Consider the following 23,745-nt stretch of genomic DNA (forward strand, 5'->3'; position numbering starts at 1 on the left):
GCTGCAAGGGTGCTAGGAAGCAGGCTTCCGGAAGTGAAAAATCCGATGTCATGCCTTGCCAGCAAAAAAAATTATTGAAAAAAAAAAAGGCAGTCCACTTTGTGCTTCACCCATCAGGAACTGTTAGTCATCAGCGATGAGGCTGCTGAGGGAACAAAGACCGTTGCTTCAAAACTGCTCTTCACACAAGGTGAGCAAAAGGCCACCAAGTCACTGCTTCCCCCAGAGCATGAAGGGATGAGAAATGGGGAATTTTTGAAAAGGGAAGAAAGAAACACACTATTATGATAGCCTGGAACTCTAGGGGATCCTTCAAGCTATATCTAGAATAGATAGTGCATAAAATACACAGCGTTCCTTTGTCCGAAAGCAACGACAGAGACCAAGAAGGCAAAAAAATGTAAAAACCACCCACACGAAAGCTTGCCAACATAAGAAAAGCTACACACATAGGCAGCCCCTTTAATAAGAGGCGTGAGATGCCACCCTGCTCCAGAGGACGGGACCTCTGGAGACCACCGAGCCCAAGCCCTGCCTGTGCAGGGCCAGCCAGCGCAGGTTGCCCAGGATCACGCCCAGGACAAACCTTTCCACATGCCACGCTGTGGGGGAAAAAGCATTTGCCTAAATGCCTCTGTTTTACCGCAGAAACGCAATTCTGCTGTCCTGCCGAGTACTTCTTGTGAACATGCAGCTCTTAGAAGTTTGTGGGAGGTGGGGTAAAAGTGTAAGAATGGCTTTTGAGTAACACTCTTTCCTTCCTGAAACGATCTTCTTGGCAAACGTGAAAGCTGCTTCCTAAAGGTTTAGAAATACACCCACGTCCCCCGGACACTCTTTAGGAAAAGGTGCTTTATTCATTCATGCAACCGCTTCGTAGTACTGCAGAGTCAATGCATTTCCACAGCAGTAAGCAAGAGTGAGTCAGAGCGAAACTGCACTGTCAAGATCTCTGACACGGCAAAGGAAATACAGGTAAACACAGCAGAGTATCATCCGTGCGCAGGCCAGAGTTTCCTTTGTGGAATGGACACATCTGGCTTACGCTCGTATCAAAAAAAAATACGAACCAGTTTCCAAAACAGAGAGGAGGGAATTGCACAAGACTGAGAACCACTCTGCACACTCTGGTGTCAAGCCGAAATGACTTAATGGAGACCCACAGGTTGCTCAAAATAAGAGAAGTTTGGAAACGAGCGCTCAGCTCCTCGGCAGCAAGAAAGGAGGCTCCGCGGTGCCATGCCGCTGCCGCACCGGCTCCTGCTGACAGCGGAGGAGATTCCCTCGTGCCCAAAAAGCCTTTGTTAGCATCCCACAAAAACACCAGCATCCAAACCTACAGCTGAGGCTGAGAGTGACCCCTCTGCTGCAGGGGACCCGATGTGCAGAGGAGTGCCCGGGGCCGCATCCTTCACCAAAGGGAGCGGGGGGCTTTGGTCGAGGACCAGGCTGCCCACGGACCCTCCCCAGGGCACTGCCTCCTGACAACATCGCGCCCACTGACCATACCACATCGGGTTTGATGCCCCGATGAAACTTAAGCAGCCGTCCAGGTCTTGGCAGTGAAGCTTTATCGACTCATGGCAGATTTGAGCTAATCCAAAACAAGCAAAAAAATCTCCCAGGGTGGGAGCCAAGGGGGAAGCGGGGAAAGGTGGGATGCTACCAGTGGAAATGAGTTGGGTTTAAAATTACTCGGTTTTGCCTGAGCCATCTGCTGCTGCTCGCTCTTCTCCTTTCTGATAGCTTCTGCTGGCGGCTGTGTTAGAGCAGGGGAAGGAAAATGGGTCACCAAATACAACACACACTGTCATTCAGAGAAACTAGTGTGCCTGCAGTGATTCACCAGGAGCAGGCTTCCTCATCTCCTCTGGAAGAGGCAACATCAACAACAAAAGGAAAACAAATCAGAACACAAAATCCCACATTGTCCCCACCTCAAACCCTTCAATTACGAATGTTTCATCCCCTTTACTCTGACTCATACGTACGTATACCAAACATTCCTCTCTTTTGCTCCTAGAAAAAAAAAAATCTAAACATAGGGTAACAACAATACTTTGCATTTTTCCAGCTTTTTTTTTTTGCAACAAGGTCCTTCACAGAGGTTTGCAAATTCTGCTTAAAAGAAGTTCAATGCGGTGAAGGAAATAAGAATTGAAGTGATTTGTCCAAAGCAATGTATTGGAGGCAGGCTGGGAAGAATGCACTATTTCAAAATAACATGGGAGCTTTCAAAGAAATCCCTCTGATTTCTGAAAGGCCAACTTCATCTCCACTTTCTCTTTCTCAGACAACAGATTCTCAAATTCCTCAGTGCAATCTTTATCACAAGGAAGCAAGGGGGTGTGTACTGATATATATACAAAGAGAGCATGAAAGGGAGGAAAGCGGAAAACGATACACGTCAGAGGAATTATCTTCAGCTCTGAAATGGTAATTTTATCAGAGCTGGGTCAATAAGTCTCGGTTAAGACAGTACACCCAGTTCATAGAGCCAGCACTGGGTTGCTTGGATGGGACTCTCATCCATTTCTAGGAAACGAAATCAGATTAAAAAGCCAGAAACGTGAGTTCATGACCTGCTTGTACACTTTAACACCACACACCGATGTTAAACCAGTGGTCCCCATGGCACAAACCCTGCTCCCACCCAGCAGCTGTGGGGAAGCGGCCAGGCAGCCGGGCACGAGCCCGGAGGGACCCGAGCAGCAGCACAGCCCAGCCGGGCTGGGCTCCTCCACCGCATCCCGGCACATCACAGCACTAATCCTGTCGGCGGTCAGGCACAACACCGGCCGAAGTTTGGGAGCACAGCCTTTGAGTTTGCCGAAGGCAGTGAAAATTCACATTGACTTCAACAGACTTCTGCGTTAACTGAAAAAAAAATTTAAAATTAAGATTTAAGATTATTATCTGTATTTGCAGTAGAGCATTAGAATGCCAAAGAAGGTGACGATGTATTTGTGCAGGTTCATTAAAAGCAACGCTGCTGCATTTTGCATGGTGCTGGGGATCCTAAGTGCAGGTTTGATATGGAGGTTTAAAAATAGAAACACTTTTTTTCCCCTAACAATAGGCATTCATCTAAAAATAAAAAGCAACTGTGAGAATACAGAAGTAACCTCACACAGCACCTTTTCTTCTTCGCATTGTATCTGAAGCTTTCCTCTTTAGCCACATTTAAATTTACAAGAAGCAAGCAATGAAAAAAAAATGCAGAGTCTAAGCACAAAAGATTTGATGGGGTGTGAGGAGAGGAGGGGGGTCAAGAGAACAGGAAACCAAGTTGACGGGAAACCCAAGTGACATTTGGGTTTAATGAATGACTTAAAACCCCAATATTGCTCGCCAGGAAATGGGGAGAGGAAATGGAGCGATGTTTTGAGAGTATAAATTAGGGGCTCCATCAAGGTGAAGGCTGCAGATCTGCTTTTTCCCCTCCTGTGAAATTCAGCCGAGGGCTGGACCGAGAGGCGAGCAGCTCCCTTTCGCAGCATGCAAACGTGCTCAGCCCTGCTCTTGCTGCTCCTGGCTGCCAGCACCCTGCCTGCCAGGTGCTCGCCTGCCCACCCCAGCTGCCTCCACTTCTCGGAGCTCCTGCCTGCAAAGCTCAAAGAGCTGAGGATCAAGTTTGAGGAAATTAAGGATTATTTTGTAAGTATAAGCCTGCTAGTCTCTTCTTCTCGTTTTGCTCTTTTTTTTTTTTTTTTTTTTTTTTTGCAAAGTTCAGTGATTTGGATGAGGGGGAAGACAGCTTCCTCCTGGCAGAAACGATTTGGTCGTGCATTGTGTAACCGGCCGATGGGGGGGAGCAAGAGACATTCAGTTTCACTGCACGCTGAGAGACAACATGCGAGGCTTTTCTTCCTAGTTTTAGTTACAATGAACTCAAGAGATTTCATAATGAATCTTTGTGCACCTTACTAGCCAGACTTCCTCCTAAATGTTGCAGACCAAATTATTCACTGAATTAATCGGAAGGAAATAGTCCTTTCTTCAGGGCAACGAGGTCCGGCCTCGCTGAAGTCAGTGCTAGGTGGAAAGGGAAATCTTTTGCTACAGACTTTTTCTTTGAAAGAACCACAAAAGCCCGAAAACGGTATTTTATGACTGGTGAAACGCTACAGTAACTAGCACTTGCTTTGGTGCCTAAAAAAGGTCACTGCTTCGCATCGCAGCTAACGGGAGCCTCAGGGTTGCTGAGAAAGCAGCACAAGATGTGGCCAGAGCATTTGTCATTGCATCAGTACCGATAGAGATGGTTGGTCACATCTTTGTTACTATTTTAATTGTTGTCAGTGTGTTTTAGCAAGAAAACAAGATAGTTCTCCAGATTAAATCTCGAGCTAATGTGATGGCCATTTAAAGCTTGCTGTAGATCTCCCAGTTAACAATGGGAAGGGATATTTTTAACCTCTGAGGAAAGTTTTTAAGTACCTTGGTGCCATGGGGTGATGCTTTGGGTGGTGCCAGCTCACCCCACCGCAGTTCCAGAGCTGATGGTGCAACAGAGGCACCACAAGGACAAACACCCTCTGCAGATCGATCCCTTTTCCCCCCGTTGACTGGAGACTTAGGTAACAAAACCAGGGGGATTAACCCCTCCTGGCGGCAGGCAGCCAGGCTGGGCTGGATTACCTGGCTTCCAGGGGCTGCCGTAACTTTGACGCCTATCTGAAGAGCGGGGGGGGGTTGCATCAGCACTCTCGCAAAAACACCCTCTGCAGCTGAAGCGAGCGCGCAGCGCTGGCAGCCGGCGGGAGGAGTTTCACACTAACAAAATCGACGGTACTGAGGTTTGAGATTTCATTATCTTGCTGTCTTGACCTGATGGTCGTTGCACTGCAAGGTTACGGACCAAAGAATTGGGGAGTCCTGTGTCCGGTGTTACTGTGCTATGCACACAAGAGCGCTGGGCGCTCTGAGCCTTCGCTTCAGGGAGACCGTAAACGCAAACAAGCAAAACGATCGTTTGGTAAGGCAAAGTGAAAAACAGTGTTGACTGCCTAAGTAAAGCTCATGTTTCCATTGCATCCTTTTGCAGCAATCAAAAGATGATGAACTTAGCATCCAGTTGCTCGGCTCCGAACTGCTGGATGAATTTAAGGTAAGAATTATAATTCCCATCTAATGAAGTCCCTTACCCTTCTTCATCCTTCGGCCAGTGTTTTGTAAGAAAGGAAGCAGATTGGAAATTGGGGCATTTCCTAATGTCACACAAGGACAGTTCTGCAGCCAAGCAGTAACACGTGTGTCTGCAGCAGGGCTGACGCACGGTTCCCCTCTCCCCGGCAGCTGCAGCCAGCGGTGCTGACATGCTGCAAGCGCTCCGATCGCCACCGCGATTTTGACTTTTTTAAAAACACCCACGCACCTCGGTGCCGGTGGCCGGCCCCAACGCAGTTACCTCCTCTCGCCCCAGGGAAGCTTCGGCTGCCAGTCGGTGTCGGAGATGATGCAGTTCTACACGGAGGAGGTCCTGCCCAGCGCCATGAAGACCACCACGCACCACCGGCAGAGCATGGGCGACCTGGGCAACCTGCTGCTGAGCCTGAAGGCAACGATGAGGCGCTGTGTGAGTGGGGCTCAGCATCACGGGGTGGGGGGGATGAAACCAATGGTCCGGTGAGGCAGGGCCAGTCCCAGACCAGTAGCAGGGTGGGGAGCGGGTGGTGGGTCTTCCCAGGAGCAAGGGGCAGGAGCGTGGGTGTCGGGATGGTGCGGAGGAGCAGGGCTCCTGGCAGGCAGGGGCTGGCAGAGCCCGTAGGGATGGGGTTTCTCCTAACCCCCGCTCTAACCCCCAGGCTTCCATCAGTTATATCAGGATGACTCGGAGGCTCCGGTCAGGAGCACCGCTTATTTGCAGCCAGCCCCATCCAACAGAGTCTGGCCAAAGAGATGAGGGGAGGGAGGGCGGAGGGTCTGTCCCTTACCTGGGCGCCGGAGCAGCGTGGCTCTGCGACGAAACCTCCCGAAACGGCGACTGATACGGCCGTGACCCCATCACCCGCCGCAGGCTGAGTCAGACAGGGCGAACCCTGCCCCGGGCAGGGAGAACCGCAGGGCTGCCCTCACCCGGGGCCGGCGGCAAAGGGCTCGGGGTCCGGGCTCGGGTCGCGTTGGGTTCCTTTTGTCGGTGCAAAGGCGGCTGCAGTTGGTGCCCCGGAGAGCCCCACGGCCGCACGTGGGGCAGGGGAAGGTGGAGAGCGGTGGGGCGGCAGTGACGAGGGGCAGGAGGAGGGGAGAGCGGCTGCCGCGCGCCCCGGGAAGGAAACCCGTGTGGTTGAAGCCGTTGCTTTTGTCTCTTTGCAGCACAGATTCTTTACGTGCGAGAAGAGGAGCAAAACCATAAAGCAGATAAAGGAGACGTTTGATAAGGTAAGGTCCCCGCTCGCATGGCTGCGCTGAGGTTGGGAGGAACCCACCGTCTCGGGCGAGGCAGTAGGTTTTACTGCCGGCTTCAACTTAGGACAGAGAACAGAAGCCAAAAAAGGTCTTTAGTTGTATAAATACTTAAGGCAGAGAAATCCAGAGAGCGATGCTCGAAGGAGCAGCCAGCGGGTTCCGCTGAGGGGTTGGGCAGAGAAGCTGGAGATGTCGGTGGTGTCGGTGGGAGGAGAATACGTCTAGCGATTGTACGTGGCGTACATCGTCACGTTCAGACTTAAACAGAGCTGGCTTTCACCTGCAGATGAACGAGCACGGAATCTACAAGGCCATGGGAGAGTTCGACATTTTCATCAACTACATCGAAGAGTACTTGCTGATGAAGAGAAGGAAGTGAAAACGTCCCGGGGTCTGCATCTTTCACACAAAATCCTTCTATTTTTTCAGAAATCACTTTAGGTTGCAAGAGCTCACGAGAGATTAAGTTATCTTAGGGTTCAAGTCAAGAATTACAGGTCAATAACTTCCAGCTTGGTATTGTATTTAAAAGTTATTTTTTTAAGAACTGAATTTAATATTTATTACTTCTAATACCTCAGTGTTTACGTTTACAGTATGTTTTGAAGAAAAGGGTGATGAGCTTATGAAATACTATTTATTGTCCAAAATTTGTACACTGTTTATGATAGAGCTGTTTTATTCATAGCTTCAAAACACCCAAAGAAGCATTCTTCTGGGGAGCAGATAATAAGCAGCGCTTATCCTGAGTGCAGTTTCACTGTGCACAGTGGCCTGATCAGGAGCAATTCAGCTCTGAGTTCAGCAAAGTTTAATTTTAAGCAAATGAGCGGTCTCCTCACATCCTATCCCTCTATTTATTTATGCAGTCAAATATTTTTATGCATAACAACGTCACTGACTCTGTTTCTGCAGTTGGAATTAGGCGCTGAAATATTCAAAATTATGCCATGGCCTTGCGCTGAGAAAAATCACTGAAATATTCAAAATTATGCCATGGCCTTGCACTGAGAAAAATAACCATAAATGTAACCAAGGTCTTTTTTTTTTTCCTGTGCATGCAAAGCAATGTGGAGGAGTACCTGCGCTCCTGTGAACAACATGCGATCATGCCACAGCAACAGATCAGTTAACCCCCACCTCTATACTTCAGCCTATATATTAGTCCAGATTAAAGAAAAAAATAGTAGTAGGAATGAAATGTTTGGTTCTAATAGAACTTGACTTCAATGTTGCTAACGACAGACTTCCAGAGCTGCTGGGTTGGCCACCCTGCACTTTCGAAAGTTAATCTTATTATTTTCCAGTCTTTGATTGGGTTTTACTTGCTGTTTTGTTGGGTTCTTTTTTCTCTTTTAGAAGTTAGAGGATATTTAATTAACCACCATTTTAAGGTGGCTTGGGTAATTTGCATTCAAATTTATAAAGCTGCACGCAGCACTGACAGTATTCAGGTTTGTGTTATTTCTAATCCTGCACATGAGGAGCCGCAGCGGCCGAGTTCTACGGAGGGGAGGCTGCAGCGAGAGCAGCATCGGTGCCCCTGAGAGCTCCTGAGTTTCGGGCTCCCCTTCCTCCTCGCCTCAGCCTCCTGCGTGCCCCCATGGCAGGAAAATGCCATAAACCAGAGGCATATGCTTCTAATATTTAGGAGTATTAGGGCACCAACGTGATGAAACACTGTCGGTTTGTTGTTTGCTTTTTAAGTTCCCACTGAAGAGAGGTTATTTATACTTGGTTTATTCTATTTTTAAGTTAATGGTGACAGAAGGGCATTCCTGCTGGCAGCCTGCCCGCACAGGAGCTGGTTATCCCACAGCGAGGGCAGCCCCAAAGCAGGAATGCTGCTCCATGGGTCGCTCCTTCTGCTGAAAGCAATCGGGTGGCATCGGCTCAATTGCAGTATGGGAGCCAAACACTGTAAAACTTTAATTAAGCTTCTTACTAGGACACATTAAGCTCCTGTTGAGCCAAGTCTGTACTCATTTTTCCACCAAACATCTTGACTTCAGTGTTGTAGGAGAAGCAAGGATGGCTCCGGAGCCGTGGCGGGAGCCAAGAGCATCAGGGTCTCCAATTCCTGGGGGGAGTCGCGTTGGCGGGGGACACGGCTTCTGTCACTGTGTGAACGTTTGCATGTTTATCTGTATGAAAAGAAATCTTCTATTTTTGCTAATAAAGACCTCATAATGAGTAAAGCCTCTGTTCTGTTCTTGCAAGTTGTTAACAGGGCTGTAAATCAGCACCAGCGCGTAGGTGCTGTGCCCACTGTCACCGTGCCGGGGAAGAGCCCAGTGGGCACGGATCCGGCTGAGGAGGACCACTGAGGATGCCTCGGATGCATTAATGACCAGGGAAGCGAGAAGACTGAGGTCCTCGCATTTAAATGCAGATTTCTGACAAAATTTGCTGGAGCAAAATACCTGCCAATGATGTCTTACACTAGAGGAACACTGGCCCCAAGGTACTCCGTGGGTCACTCCAGCCTCTTCAGCCTCTAGCTCTAGCAAGTGTTTCAGCCATTGCCCTTTTCAGAGCAGCCTTTACAGTTAAATAACTGGTCGTGTGCCTGAACGTCATCGATAATCACCCGCGCTTTCACATCCCTGAGCCTCCCTGCCCCCGATTTACAGGAGATAGCACTGCTGCCTCTGTTTATCTACTGAGAAGTTTTTAACTTCTCGTTTGTTCTCAGTCAGGATGAGGCCTTGGTCCTAGATCAGATCGTAGATACTAGCTAAAAGCTAGACTGATATAAATTAACAACAGAACCGCTTGCTTTTCCTCAGGCTGAGGATTATGTAGCTATGCACATGGATCCATATGCATGGCAGCTGAATCCCAGACAAAACCGAGCAGGCGTGCAGGCGAGAATTTACAGCTCTGTTACTAACAAACCCAGAGTTGAACCGCTGTAACCATTTCCAAACTCCAGCTCACACCGACAGGCCTGGGCGGCTGCTGGCAGGTACCTGCCCGGCCACGTCCCTGTTTCACTTTCGAGCCCTTTTTGTTTTCACCGCTCTTAGCCCTTTAGTTGCAAGTCCAGCAGACTCCAGGTTTCTTTCCTCACCGCATTAGGAACAAAAGGTTTTTTCAGTTAATATGGTGATTTCAAAGTCTGTTTCTGCCCAGACTTCAGTCTGGCATTGGTCAGTGGAATTGCTGAATTATCCCAAGAGATTATTTGTGTTCTCAGTGAAACCTGCACTTACGAGCACTGCTTGAAGTTTCACTCCAGGCAGTTCTGGTCCACGTGCTCACCTGACCCCTCTGCACCTATTTTCATCCCTTTTATAAAACTTTTCTTCCCTAGGGAGACAGGAAACCGCTCTCGGAGCCCACGTTGCCAGCTCGAGGCAGGAGCCCAAGGACCCTCGTGAGCAAAACCGGTGCCTGGGCTCTGCCCTGCGCAGAGAAAAGGGCAGCATCAGCTCAGCTGTGGTGAGTTTTTCAGTAAAGCTCAGTCACTCTGGTTAAAGTAACCACAGGAAGGAAGCAGATGGGATGCCTCTTGCTGTACGGAGAATGAAGGTTTCCAGTTACCTGATGCTACAGGAGTCATTTGATTCAGAAGAAAATGGAGGCAGAGCAAGTCAGCGATCTGGACGGGAGGGCTGGCTGCTCGCCAGGGCATCAGCGTGAGAGAGGACCTGGCACGATGGGGAGATGCAGCTCCGCTCGTCCAAAACGGGGTTGGAAAGCTGGAGGGACTGCAGAAAGGTGCTGCGGGGTTCCCAGCTAGGGACACGGGTTTGCTCGAAGGAGAGAGAAACAAGGGCCAGGGGACATTTAGTGCTAGATCACCACGCAAGCCATGTGCAAATAAGCCTGTGCCATTTGTCACTAAAACACAGGGATGTTTGCATCATGACGTGGATCTGGTGGGCAAAAGCACGCAAACACACTTCTGACTAAACATATGTATCATCTCTAAGAAGTTTTAGGAAGGGTGTTCTGGAAATCCCAGCAGAAGCCATCTGGGCAACCAAAGGCAGCATCTACCATGGAAAAATGACATTTCCAGTGGAGGAACAATTGCCATGATTCATCTCTGGCCATTTCCTCAAGCAGCCTTTTCCCATTGCTAGACTAGCCCTGTCCACAACAGTCCCTCCCTACCAGGACGCACTGCTTAAAAAAAGGAGAAAAAAAAAAAACAACAAACAAACCACAAACCCAAAGGGCAACCTGCAGAGCTGAGGCACCCAAGGCACCGTTAGAAATCATCCATCTGACTCATGACACCTACCTCAAACCAGAATCACAGCACCAGCATCACCCAGCTCCCTACTCCTGGCATCTCGCCAGCCTGCGCCCAGACCTGATGCCTGCTGCACCCTCTTGGGTCCCATGTGCCAAAAACATCAGTATTTGGGGGAAAAAAAACCCAAAAACAAAACGTCTTTTACTATGGCAGCATGATGCCATCACGGTGCGAGCTCTGCGCACGCCGTCAAAGCTGACTGAAGCAGCGATGGGCCGGTGCTCAGCCCTGCCTCTGCTGTGCCAGATCCCGCCGGGGCTGGGCAGGATGAGACCCCAGGCACAGCATCCCCTCTGTAAAACGAAACGGGACAGTGCTCCCCTAGTACACCTCTTCTGCGTGCAACCGTCTGCTTCTCCTGCAACCCCGAAAGCTGCTGCAAAGGGGAAGCTGCATGCCCCGGCACGGTGCATTATCCCCCATCGCTTAGTGCTGATGTAGTTCCTGCCAATCTCAGTGTCAAGTCTTGGTGTTACAGTAACAGCACAAGACTGTCGCATAGATCAGAGGTGGTGGTTTTCTGGGTTTTTTATCCTACAGAAGTAAATGGTTTCCTTGCTGGGTATCTTCTTCCTGAGAGCTCAGCCCACTGCCTGATCAGCAGCCCTGGTACCTGGGAGCCTGAGTCACTCTCCCACCCTCGGCCGCCCCTGCCTGCCTAAGCAAGGCTGAGCTTCTCACGGGGCCAAATGCTGAGTCTCAACCGAAGGCTGCTAACGCCACAAAGATTTCCGTCTGGTGCAGGTGACATGTGGTTAAGCCACATTTTGGGTTAAAATAAATGTTTAAATACAAAACCCTAGAGGAAAAGAATCAGACGCTTGGTCTAAATACAAAGAAGGGAGATTATCAGACCTTCAGTTCCCGAGGGGCGGTTGAAGAGCAGAGCATCACCATCAGGCCAGAAACAAACCCTCTGGGAATGGCATTGCCAATCCATCCCATTAGAATGCAGCCAAAACTACATAAAGATCCCATTTCGGCCTCCCAGCACACCCCATCGGTCAGTGGCACTGGTGCCGCTGCCTTCAGACAGTAACACCAAGAACCACCGCCCGATTTTCATTTTCCTCTTTAGAAAGTCCAGTCGGTGCTCACTCAACAGAAGCTCCATCTGTGGTTGAAGCCGCACGTTTCCGACAGCCCGGTGCGGAGCAGCGCGTCCCGAGTGGGCTCTGCGGCACCGGACCGGCGGACGGGGACAACCCACTGCAGCTGGCAAAGTCCAGGCTTGCCTAACCGTGCCGTCACGCAGGCAGGGGTTTTCATGGTGAAACTGGCTGAGCTGCTGCAGATGAATCACTGCCAGCGAGTGCCGGAGCAGGCGCATTGGCGATCCTTCCCGCTGCCAGCAGCACGGCATTTGCAAAGTGCTGCAGTGCAGGCAAGTCACTCACTTCTTCCACTCTTCCACCCCCCCACCCCATCGGAGAAAATCCTGGCTCGTGGGAAGATGCAACACCCAGCCAGAGAAAAGAGAATGTGGATGCTGGGTTTGCACCGGGAAAATGTTAGTAGTTTCACAAACGCTTTAGATGGAGAAAACTCCTGAGGAGTCCAGAAGTACCAGAGCATCAGCTGCTCCCTGGTAGACAAGCAAGTTTCACTTCAAATAAGGAACATGCCAAAAGTGGCAACACATGAGAGCATCTGCTGCCTGAAGAAGCTGTTTCTTCTGCTTTTTCTTTTTTCTCTTTAGAAACTTTCCTGAAAGCCATAAGCACCCTGGTGCTGGACAGTATGTACTTGCTGTCAAGAAAGCAATTAAATTTCTCGGTCATCTCCTGTTGGCCAACACAGCGAGGGCATATGAGCTGATCCCAGCTGAACTGGTGGAAGTGTCTCCTGAATGCAGCAAAGCAGATACAGATATCTCCTCTCAGGGGCTGGGTATGAGGAACAAAATCTCACTGGCCTCTCTCTTTTAACAGGGAAAAACCAATGTGTTTCTTGGCACAAGGAAGACAAACACCTTCTCCGGGACCCTTCAGCCTCCTGGGGTGCCACGAGGACCAGGAACCTGGCTTTTAGTGATATGAGGGACCTTAAGCACTAAAGGGACAAAATCAAAAAAAGTAAACTCTATTTTAACTGTTTGCAAATGGCAAAAGCTTTCAGAACTTTCCTGATTTCGGTTGTGGTTATATTTAATGCTTGTTATTTAATTTTAACTGGCTGTACCACTCAGCCCCATGCAGCTCATGACTCTCCGCGTCCTAGATTTTAGCAGCACGTGACTGAAATTGGGGCTTTTGTCATGAAAGAGGTCAGGCAGAGCAGCAAAAACAGGGTGGCATGCCCCAGCTGGGCACACACGTTCCCCAAGGGGAGCAGGGGGAAGCGGGCACGGCCCCGGCTTTGCAGGCTGCCAGTTTCTTATCTTGGCTGTGCCTGGGTGGCAAGAGCCTGACTAATACCGGGTGCGGGTGGGCGCAGGATTACTAAAGCCAGGAGTGTGATGCCACCGGCACCCCGCTCACCGCAGCCACATTTTCAGTGCTTGGGGGCCCGGTTTCTGGGAAAGGGCTCATCTCCATCTCCCAGGGGAGCATCCCATGGACCCACCGGGGCATGGCCGGAGGGCAAGACACCAGCCCCGAGCATCCCTTAGAGCCCGGGGAACTGGCACATCCCACCCCTCCCCGTGGGGCTCCACTTTCGGTATTTCAGCAAGCGAAATCTAAGCCCGACACCTATTCATCTGTGCTCTGGCTTTACTGGTAAGGTGGGGGAACGGCAGCTCCGGCTGTCTCATAGCGAGAGGCGTGCAGGGGCGCGCGCGTTCCACCCCACGCGTGGGGTCTGGCACACGGCGGGTGGCCGGGGGCCGCCCTGCCCTGCTCTCAGCATCGGCGAGAGCCCTTTTGGTCTCAGCACGGGTGAGGGTGGCAAGCGGGGCTCCCGCGGGGATCACGTGCGAGGCTGATGAGCGGGTGCTCTGCTTTTAAGGACCAACAACGGCTGCTCAGCAAGTGCAGGTCCTGCCCATGCCCCTCTCTGGGGACAGAGCCCAGAGCACGGCACGCTGCAGGGTGGGAACCCCGCAAAAGCTACGGGTTATATAGGAACAGGCCTTGCTCCTTTAGGAAGTCAAACAACTGTTCAACTGTCATTTTGTCCCCCTGCAAAAGTCCAACCATCAGTGTTCTGCAGGTTTTAAAGGTTGAGGGCAGATTATTCAGGAGGAAGGATTTCACGCAGCAGAGTTTGTCCTAGCCCTTCTCTGAGCTCTGCAGGTTCCTGTCACAAACTCAGCTACTCTCCGACAGCATGGGAGAACGCAAGGCAAATAGAAAAAAAAGAGGTGTAGGTTAACACCCCCCGCAAAAAGAGCTCTTAACAACAAGCAAGCATACTGACTGTTGGTCAGGCCCCGTACCTGGCTGTTTCCACCCGGCTTCACCAGTAAGGGTCTCACATTCCAGTGCAGAGCTTCAGGAGCCACCCGCCTTCGTCTCCAGGTGCAGCACCAGGACCGTGATGGGAAGCCGGAGCCGAGCAGCCCCAGGGCTGCACCCCACGCTCCCCGTCGCTCAATCCCCCGGGTTACACGGTGGAGACAGGCATCCCAGCGGGATGCATCCAAAGTGGGCGGAAGGGATGCAGCCCCAACATACAAAACCGGAGGAAGCATTGCACCATTTCTGCTGCTGCCGCAGATACTGTTTAGAGCAGAAAGTGAATTACAAACAAAATTGATAAAAGGGGCTACGGGGTAAGCAAAGCCAAGCAATTCCCCCTGTTGCACCTGCAGCTGGTGAATGGGGGTTGTGCAGGGCTGCAGAGACTTTTGGGAGCCAACGGGCCGCTTCTCAGAAAGACGCCTGGTTTCGGCAAAGCTCCTTTCCCATGCGGCGTGCTGGGCTCCGCCGCCAGCCGAGCCCCCGGCGCGCCCCACCGCCCGCCAAGGAGCCCAGCACCTTCTGCCTGCATCTCCTCCACACACAGGCAGTTTCGCAATGACTAAGGACTGGTTACCCTCAGCAATACAGAGACCCGTGGCAGGCTGGAGAAGCGGCCACCTAACAGGAACAGCAGCCGCTTGCTTTCTCCTTTGCGCTAAATCGCTTTATCCTGATACGTCCTGAGGCTTTGGGGAGGATTCAGCTCCTGATATTGAAACTCAGCCCCAGGGTGGTTCACACGACGCCTGTCGGAGCGCAAAGCGGCAGACTGACAATGTGATGCTGCAGAGATGCACGAACCCCATGACATTTTGGGGTCCTATCCCAACTGGCAACCTATTAATTTGGGAAAGAGCATGGTACGGATGCACTGACTCACTCTTGAGGCTATTAGATGATGCAGAGAAAGGAAGGGAATTTGTTGAATTGGTTCCCATCCATGCACGCTCTTCAGGTGCTTAAATCCGAGCCCTTCCCTGGGCCTTCTGATGGAAGAGGAGATGGAGATTCCAGCCCACAACATAGGGAGAAAACCTCAGTTGGATGGGGACAGCAATTCAGCGGTTTAACCCAGCCAGTTCTCATTTTCCACCTCTGCCTTCTGTGGTCTGTTGCCTTTTGCCTCTTGGCAGGGTCTCTCCACCATTTCATCACACCCTGAAGCAACAAAAGAGTCGTCTTTGCTCCAGACAATGGAGCTGGACTACAAGGTTCCTTTCCTGGCAGTAGTGCCAAATTTCTTTTTCCTTGAGCTGAAACTTCATTTCCTGAATCTTTTGCAATGCTGACCCCAGCTGCTGTGATCGGCACATCTTGCACAGCCTCTCCACAACCTGCTCGCAGCTTCCCACTGCTGGGTCAGCCAGAGTCGCTCTGATTTTCAGAGCAGCGAGGAACACCTTTGCCTTTCCCGGTTGAAAAAGGTGCTGCAAAAGTCTAGAGCAGGATTCTTGTGGGCCTGTTGTAACCTAATAGGACAATTTCTGGAGAGCACATTACTGTTAGTGAAAAGCACGTTTTGTTCCTGGGCACCTTACTTGTACAGCTGGGTTTAAATCGTCAGCCATCTCCGCCTGCCATTTTACAGTCAGCTCCAGCAAACCCTCAGCAGAACCCCTCTAACCCCAGGTTCAAGCAAGCCTGACGGTAACAGGTCCTTTACGAATCTGGCATTTTTGAACATTAAGGAATTTAGCTGTGCCAGCACGGCTCATCCCAAGCTCCACAGCAGGAAATCCTGACAACCCCCTGATGTGCCTAAGCCCGATTCTTCGAAATACAACCAGCATCTGATTTTTCACAGAAAGTTTTGCTTTTTTAAATTGTACATCTCGCCATCAGCTGTACCTGGGGTACAAACCAACTTAGGACAGAAATGCAACCTAAGTCAAAGCCTGCTTGGCCAACAGAAGACTACAGTTCGCTTCCACTAGATTTAGAGCAGGCTTGCAAGTACTGATAGCCCGTGTACGGGAAAACATCTACGCTCATTCAGTCATAATCCTTGTCCTTAGAAAACTAAGGGCACTAGCAAAATAGCAACCATGCACAACCGCTTAGTACTCCTCTCGTCTCAATTGCACAACGCGCCTTCCTGTCCCACACATCCCCAAGGGCCCCAAGGACAATTTGTCCTTCTGGGGTTGTCCAGGGTTGGCCAACACTACGGGAGTGCAGCAAACCGCCGCTGCAGCCATGGCTCGAGGAGGGGGAGATGCGGGGCTGTCAGCTCTCCGGGCCTTGCCTCTGTCCTTGCAAGAGCAGCAGCGACTTCTCACATTGACAGACTAGGAAACAGAGGTCTTTGTGATTCATCTCTCAGGTAGTACAAGCACTGATGATCTACCTGGAGCAGAGCCAGGCTTTTGATCAAAACCAAGCCCCTCGATAGTGAGAAATATATTTTTTTTTCCTTAGCAGGAAGTTTGCTACTAAAAATAAGAAGGTGGGGTGAGGAAAGAGGGTTTATTTTCCTACTAACTACTAAAAATTAAAAATGTTGTGGTGAATCTTTCACATATTCCTTCAGAGTCAGCAGGTCACACGTACAGCCCCTTGATTTTGTGTGAAGCGTTAGGCAGCTACGTCATAGCCCATACGTACATGGATTACGTGGTGGACGAGGATGCTAAAAGGTTACATTAAATTTAAATTCAAGTTGAATTCTGCAGTTTCAGCTCCAAAATGAGACACAACTATTGGCACAAACCACATCCCTTCAGCATCTGCAGCAGCACGGGATGCAGTTGGATACCTGAGAGCTTTCATTTGCAATTGTGAAAGTACGCTCGTCAGACAGGAGGGCTGTGTTTCGTTCGGGGCACCCAGCCTGGTGGCGTAGGGGAAAGCGAGAGCTGTGCGAGTGAGCATCGGCTCGGCTGGGGCTCCCTGGAGGAGAAGGTCAGCCCTCCTGACCAGCTCTAGGTACGAGGTGCGGAGATGAACCTGCCCAAAGGTTCTCCGAGCCCAGTTCCGAGCCGTAGCAGGAGGCTCTAGGATGTGGCTAAAACAAAGCCAGCCCCGTGCCAGCACGACAGGAATGAGAGCAAAGTCAGAGGTCCCACAACAGCACGGGGCATAGCAGGGAAAGAGGCATCCAGGTCATAAGCCAAACGTGCAAGAGGACAACGGTCCTCAGCACTCCCAGAAGACCTTAAATGAAGTTCAGAAGCGAGTCCTGGGAAACCTCAGGAAGGAAGCTGCAGGCTGCTTTTGTCATTTTGCTTGGATGCAGGCATCTACTGTGTCTAGAGCCACAAAATACAGCCTTCGAAGCCCAGGGATGCCCTTCGCAATCTCTCTGTGACATTTCTCCAAAGCTGAAGACAAACCCAAGGCAATGGGAGAGCACTTTGGAGGAGGACTGTATGAGCAGACACCGGGGAGGGTGTCCAGCTGTGGGTCCAGGTTCTGGGAAGGAGGAAGAGCGATGGCCAAGGAGCAAGAGCGCTGGCCAAGGAGCAAGAGCGATGGCCAAGGAGCCTGCTGCTGCAGAAAGAAGGGACACTGAGGCACACTTTGGTGGAAGATGAGCCAGCTGGTCCCTCATGTCAGGCTGGGGGAAGCGCACATGCCCGTGCTGCCAAGGCACTCGCACACCAGAGCAGCCTCTGTTCGTCATCGTCACCCAAAAGCACTGACGGTGGTCACCAGGGTCCAGATGGTGGGTGTGGGATTTCGTTGTCTGCATCACCACTCCTCGTTTCCAGTTAGGCTTGAAGTGTTTTCAAAAAGAGTTAGCAAGAGAGACTCTCATATGCTTATCTCATTGCCCTTTATCTTGGTGGCTCATCTCCAGCTTCTAGTTAAAAGAAGACATAGATGGCGGATTTCAAGTCAAGCAAAGGTCAGGATGAACCAGGCGACAGCAGTACAGGTGTGCAGGGATTGCAGTGGTGTTATTTACCTGCCAGAGCTACTGAGGAGGAGATTAAGACCTTCACAAATTCAGATCTGTCAACTTCCTCCTCTTTCCAAATAACTTCTAGTTTCAGAGCATCTCCACTGCGAAAAGGGGGAAAAGAAAAACCCCTTATTCAACTCTCCAGCCTCTCCCCAGCACACAGGCTGGCAGAGCTGCTCCGACCCGCAACAGCCGGTGCCCTGGGCCTCCCACCAGCCACCCCATCGTGGCAGCATCCCCCCTCGCCACGGGAGCTCTCTGGGCTGCAGAGACAAACCGCAGATCCCCCAGGGGAGGAAGCTCTGATGCGATAAAGCCCAGGGGAAGCAGAGCAGGTTATCTGCTTTTCCCCCACGCCGATGCACCCTTTTTGCCAGCCCGGCAGCGACGGCTGCTCACAGCGCGGGACCCTCAGAACCCGGGGCTGGCACGAGCGGCACGGGGGCTGCAAAACCCCATCTGCTAAACTGGAAATATCGCTGTGAAATGACAGCGGTGGCAGTGCTTAGCTGGGTCACAAGGTAACAGGGAATCCACCCATAGCAGAAGGCTCAGATATGTCCTGCGCGAGGACCTAACCCTGCACCAAAGCGCTGGAGAGCCCGGGATGCCTGTGTCGTGGGTGTGAGGAGGTGGGGGGGGGGCACTGGGTGCTCGTAAAGCCAAACCTGCTTCACTGGCCCCAGCCCTGCCCAGAGCATCCCCGCGCTGCCCCTGCCCCACGACCCCAGGTTTCCGTACCCTGCTCCCACCGCAGCTGGCAGGGCGTGCAAAGAGTTGTGGCCACCATCTCTCACAAGTCCCAGATCGGTGCCTGATTCAAACATTTTATATCCTGGCTCCCCTTTGAGTGGTTTTTCTCCAAGCATGATGTGTAGCATCGGTCTCATCTCCCCCAAACAAAACTGGATTCCTTCACGCTGCTTTTTTCATCCTTACCTGATACCGGCGAGCAAACGGCACCGAGCATTCCCCCAGCTCGCAGTTGCCCTCTCCTCTGTTCTTCAGCCTATTTATTTACAGAGCTTTGTGAACAAATCTGTCTAAAAATTTTGCTTTCAAACCTAAGGCAACAAAACATCACCCTGTATGAGTAAGTCTCTGTTCTCACCCAACGCCCACACTGACCCAGCTATTCCTTTTAGTATCAACAGCTTTACAGAAAACAGACCTCTGTTTTTATCCACCTAGACAGACGCTATGAAAGCACTGACAGAAAGAAAGAGTCTGGCGCGTGCTGCGGCGAGCACACGGCCCCTCCAAAGAGAGATTTCTGCTGGGGCAGGAGGGAGAAGCAGTGGGTGGAGGGGGGGGGACACTGTGCCCACCCTTTCCTCTCCTGGAGATGGGAGCAGGGACACGCAGGAGAGCCCAGGGACCGCAGCAGGGCCACCTTTGGGAGAGCTGCTGGCTTCAATACTAATGCCAAAATGGGGGGTTAGGGGGGTCGTGCAGCCCTGGGAGCAATCCCCTGCCGTGGGCGGGTGGTGCAGGTGGCTGGGTGGCCGTCGGTGCCCGCTCCGCTCTGCTCTTCCCTCCCCAGACACAGACAGAAAACATTTCAAGCCGCAAATCTTCCCACCGGAGTTGAGGTTTGTGTCAGTAAGCACCGTAATTTCCAGAACAGCCTCTCAGTAATAAAGGAAACCTGAACCTCAGCCCCCCACCCCCCAAGGCAACCTTACGGTTTTATTACTAGGACTATGTTTGTTTAGAAAATCTTTTTTTTTTTTTTTTTTTCCAAAACATTGAACCTCCACAAGCCCGTCAGACCTAACAGCAGCTGTGGTCTGAGCCCCTGGAAAAATCTGCCTGTGCTTCACACCTCTCAGCGCTGTGCACATTTGTACAGTCCGTGTTTCCACTTTGGTAGAGCGAACGGCATCATGCAAACAGACGTGATTTACTGTTAGGGTTTTAGGTATTAGCTCACTGTTTTGGAACTTGGCAGCTGAAGACACGACTCCTCCCTGCTTGGCTTTTGCAAGTGGGAGCGGAGGAGGTCGCCGAAGCTCCTCTTCTCATCTGTCTCCAGCTCCCAGCACCTTCGTGGGATTTGACTTCGTTCCTTCCTGCCCATTTGCACAGCAGCATCCCACAGCCGCACTTCTCGGAGCAGCTCACGTACCCTCCAGGAATAGGACGAACGCTCCCCAGCCTTCTCTGCTTGACTGCCACACGGCCGATGCCACCACTGCTCACACCCCGGCGTTCAAACAACTTCTTAAGCAAAAGCAGCAACGTGCCATCCTGCACCCTCCATCCAAGAGTCGTGGCCTTGCGGTTAAAGCAAAGCTGGGACTTTTTGGTTTTGGGATGCTGTGCCAGCCGCTCCGCACAGCGCACAGACCCCACAGCTCCAGCCTCTCCTGCCCCCGTTACACCCGCAGGGGCGAGAGGAGGTGAGACCTCGACAGCCCAGCCCCGGTTACAGCCCCCAGCCGCAGCTCAGCATCGTTTACACCTTGAAAAACACGACGCAAATCCAGCCGGATTTCTCCTCCCACCCGTTGGACAGCGAGGGAGCATCCGGAGGTACTCAGGTCCGGGCTCCATCAGCCGCAGAGCCGGACACGGCGCTGCCTAAATGGGACCAAGCTGCTCTGCCAGAAAGCCCATCGCAGGGTTTGCTCTGCCCCATCCTGCCTGCAGGCAACTGGGGGCCATCGTGGCGGTCACAGCATAAAAATCGCAGGGACAGAGCACCAGAGGCGATAACAGGGTGCTGAGGGGTCCCACAAGGTTGGGCTGGGGCCACCGGTGCACCCCGTGTCCTGCCGATTACACGGGCAAACTTGCACTAAGCTGAGCTTTTCTAAACCCGCACAGGGACAGCGCAACGTCAGTTTTTGCAAACGCGTTAAAGGCACCATAAAGAGACGCAGCCTACCAGGCTTTTTTAAGACAACTCAAATGTTTCCTCCTGACACATACAAGAGCAAGCCGTTTGGCAGGGACCAGCGTGTAAAAAGTGCTTGTTTAAGCATTTTTAAGTGCAAAGGGGCGGGTTTGCATCAGGCGGAGGCAGCTCAGCTCGGGACCCCGGCAGCTCCGAGTTCCACTTTCAGCCTCTCACGTTACACTTTGCGCAAACGCCGCTGCACGGTGGTAGCGTTTTGCTAACTTGTTGAAAAGACGAAAGCTTTTCAGTCAATGCATCTCCAAACCGCAACATGTGCCGACAGTTTTACTGTGCTGCCGGCGCATGGCCGTGGCTGGAAGCTGCCATGTGGGACCTGCAGAACCGCCGCGGCCAAACTCTCCCTCCGAGTTGCTGCTCCTGCACCCGTCCCTCCTGGCAGCACCCTGCGCTGGGCTCAGCTAAACCCCAATAGGTGACAGCGAGGGGGAACAAAGAAAAAGAAAATTAAAAAAAAAAAAAAAAACAAACCAAAAAAAGACCCACAACAACTCAGTTGAGCAAACCCTTGGCAAACCTAACGTTTCAAGGTCACAAGGAGTTGAAGCATGGGGAGAAAGTTGGGACTCCCAGGACCAGGCGGCTTGCAAGAAGGGAGCAGAGCCATGTACCACCCCGGGAACTGCAGCTGCTGGGACCGCAAAGCTCCAGGTCCTTTGGGGGCCGATGCCGTCCCCTCCCCACCACCACCTGCACACGGGTTCCTGTCCCCGCGCCTCCAAATTTGCCTTGCGTAAGCTAGAGGGAAATATTTTAACAGCAGCAGCAAGAGGTCACAGGGCTGACTTCACTGAGGAGACACTTAAAGGCATAAAAGAAAAAGTAGTAGGACCTACAGAAAAGTAGTAGGACCTATCCTGCGCCATGGGCAGGGGCTGTGCGGACCTGCAGCTTGCCGGGCAGCCTGGCAGGGCGAGCAGGTCTTACCTGGGCCAACGCGGGATCCTCCCAGGCCAAGACACGCTCGAAGTGACAGCTTTGATGAGCTGGTCAGAACTGGGGAGATGCTGGGGAAGCCCCCGGGACCAGCCCCGCTCTGCCGTTAGCGGTGGGGGTCCCGCACAAAGAGCCGGGCACAGCCCCGTGGTCTGGTGCAGCACTCCAGCCCCGACGGCACGGCAGGGAGCGTTGGAGCAGATTCAGGCTGAATTTCACCCAGATGTAAATTGAAAATACCTCTGGGCACTCCTGCAGGTGGGGCGAGGAGAGCCTCTTGCATCCCATCAATCCCATTAAACCCAGCAAGAGGCGGTGTGAGAGTCGGGGCTGAGGATGTGGTTTGAGCAAAGGAGCCCCCAGTCACTGGGGGGGGGGGGGGCATTGGGGCATCCCCCTCCGGCTCATCACGCCTGGTCCAAAAACCTGCATCGTCCGCACCACAGCCTGCCTGCAGCCAACCTGCATTGTGGGGCGCGCTTCCCACCCCACATTTCCACATCCCCAAAAGGCCCAGAGGCACCTGGGACACCAGGACCCTTTCCAGCAGGGAAGGAAAGGCTGGGAGACCCCCCACTACTCTCCCCCCCATCCCCATTCTCAGCACTTACTGCCCCATCCCAGGACGTGCCGGAGCAGAACCAGCAGCCGCTTCGCCCCAGGGATCTCGTGCGGTTCTGAGGTACCCGGGTGCTGCAGGCGAAGCAAAAACCCGCAGCCGGCTCAGCGGAGAGGTTTCAGCAGCTCTGACAAGGCTCATTCCGCCAGCGGTGTCAGAAAACACAGCTCCATCGGTCGGAGCGAAAAGAAAACTAACCCGGCTCCAAGCGTGAAATAATGAAACAAATAATCAGATAAAGCCCTTTGTATCGCACGCTCGGAGCCTTCCTGCTCTGTGGTTTGGCAAAGCCCGTGGGCAGCGCTCCCGTACTCCCAACCTGCCCAGCGCTCAGCTCAGGGGCTGCAAACTCACCCGGGGGGGATGCTCGGGGGTCTCCAGCCCGGCCCCGATTCCCCCAGGGAAAAGCCGCACGTGCGGGAAGCGGAGAAGCGATGGTTTGGAGTCAAACCACCCAACGGGACCCATCCCCGTCCCTCTGCGGCCCCCGCGCCCCCACCCCGACGGCCCCTCCACTGTGTCAACACCGACAGAAGCAGGAGGAGGAGGGTGATGAGGATGAGGAAGGCATCTGGGGATCTCACCACTTCCTCCTCTCCTGCAGGCACTGCAGCTGGCGCTGGTCCCACCAGCACCTCCCAGCAGCCCTAAACCCCAGCGTGACACCCGCTGTGCACCCCGGGGCTGCCAGCGCAGAGGGGACAGCGGGGACCGGTGGCACGGCCGGTGGCAGCCCCGGTCCCCAAGGGCCACGCGTGTCCCAGTACACGTAGCCGGGCCACGATGTCGGATGCGCAGTTCCCCCTGCCGGCACCCAGGCGCAGCACCCGCATCCCACGACGTCCCACCACATCCCACGATGTCCCAACACATCCCACCACGTCCCACCACATCCCACCACGTCCCACATCCCACAACGTCCCACCACGTCCCACATCCCACAACGTCCCACACCCCACAACGTCCCACCACGTCCCACACCCCACAACGTCCCACATCCCATCACAATGTCCCACCACGTCCCACATCCCACGTTCCAGAGCCCCAGCCCAGGAGGAAGCACACATACTGGGGAGAAAACTATTTGCAGCAACCGGGATAGACGTGGCCACAAGATCTCGAGTGACTGTCCCCAAGCCAAGGGATTTTGCAAGGACTGAAATGCCGTGTCCCCAGAGAACAACCTGGGGGAGCTCAGCTGGTTTGGTGGAAAAAAGAGCGATTTCGAGACATCCATCAGGAGAGCGGCTGCCCAGCCTGGAGCACCGGGGTGTTTCTCCACAGCCA

The 23,745-nt window shown here is 52.5% G+C and overlaps 1 protein-coding gene across 1 annotated transcript; it reads left to right on the plus strand.

Moving 5' to 3' along the window:
* Nucleotides 1–3,498: 3,498 nt before the first annotated feature.
* IL10 (interleukin 10) lies at nucleotides 3,499–8,597 on the plus strand. Its single transcript, XM_049833142.1, has 5 exons — nucleotides 3,499–3,657; nucleotides 5,048–5,110; nucleotides 5,426–5,578; nucleotides 6,316–6,381; nucleotides 6,695–8,597. Exons 1-5 carry the CDS (start codon nucleotides 3,499–3,501, stop codon nucleotides 6,785–6,787), a joined length of 534 nt encoding a protein of 177 aa, XP_049689099.1. The 3' UTR covers nucleotides 6,788–8,597.
* Nucleotides 8,598–23,745: the final 15,148 nt, after the last annotated feature.

This window comes from Accipiter gentilis, chromosome 29, assembly GCF_929443795.1.
Source record: "Accipiter gentilis chromosome 29, bAccGen1.1, whole genome shotgun sequence".
Classification (NCBI taxonomy): Eukaryota; Metazoa; Chordata; class Aves; order Accipitriformes; family Accipitridae; genus Astur; species Astur gentilis.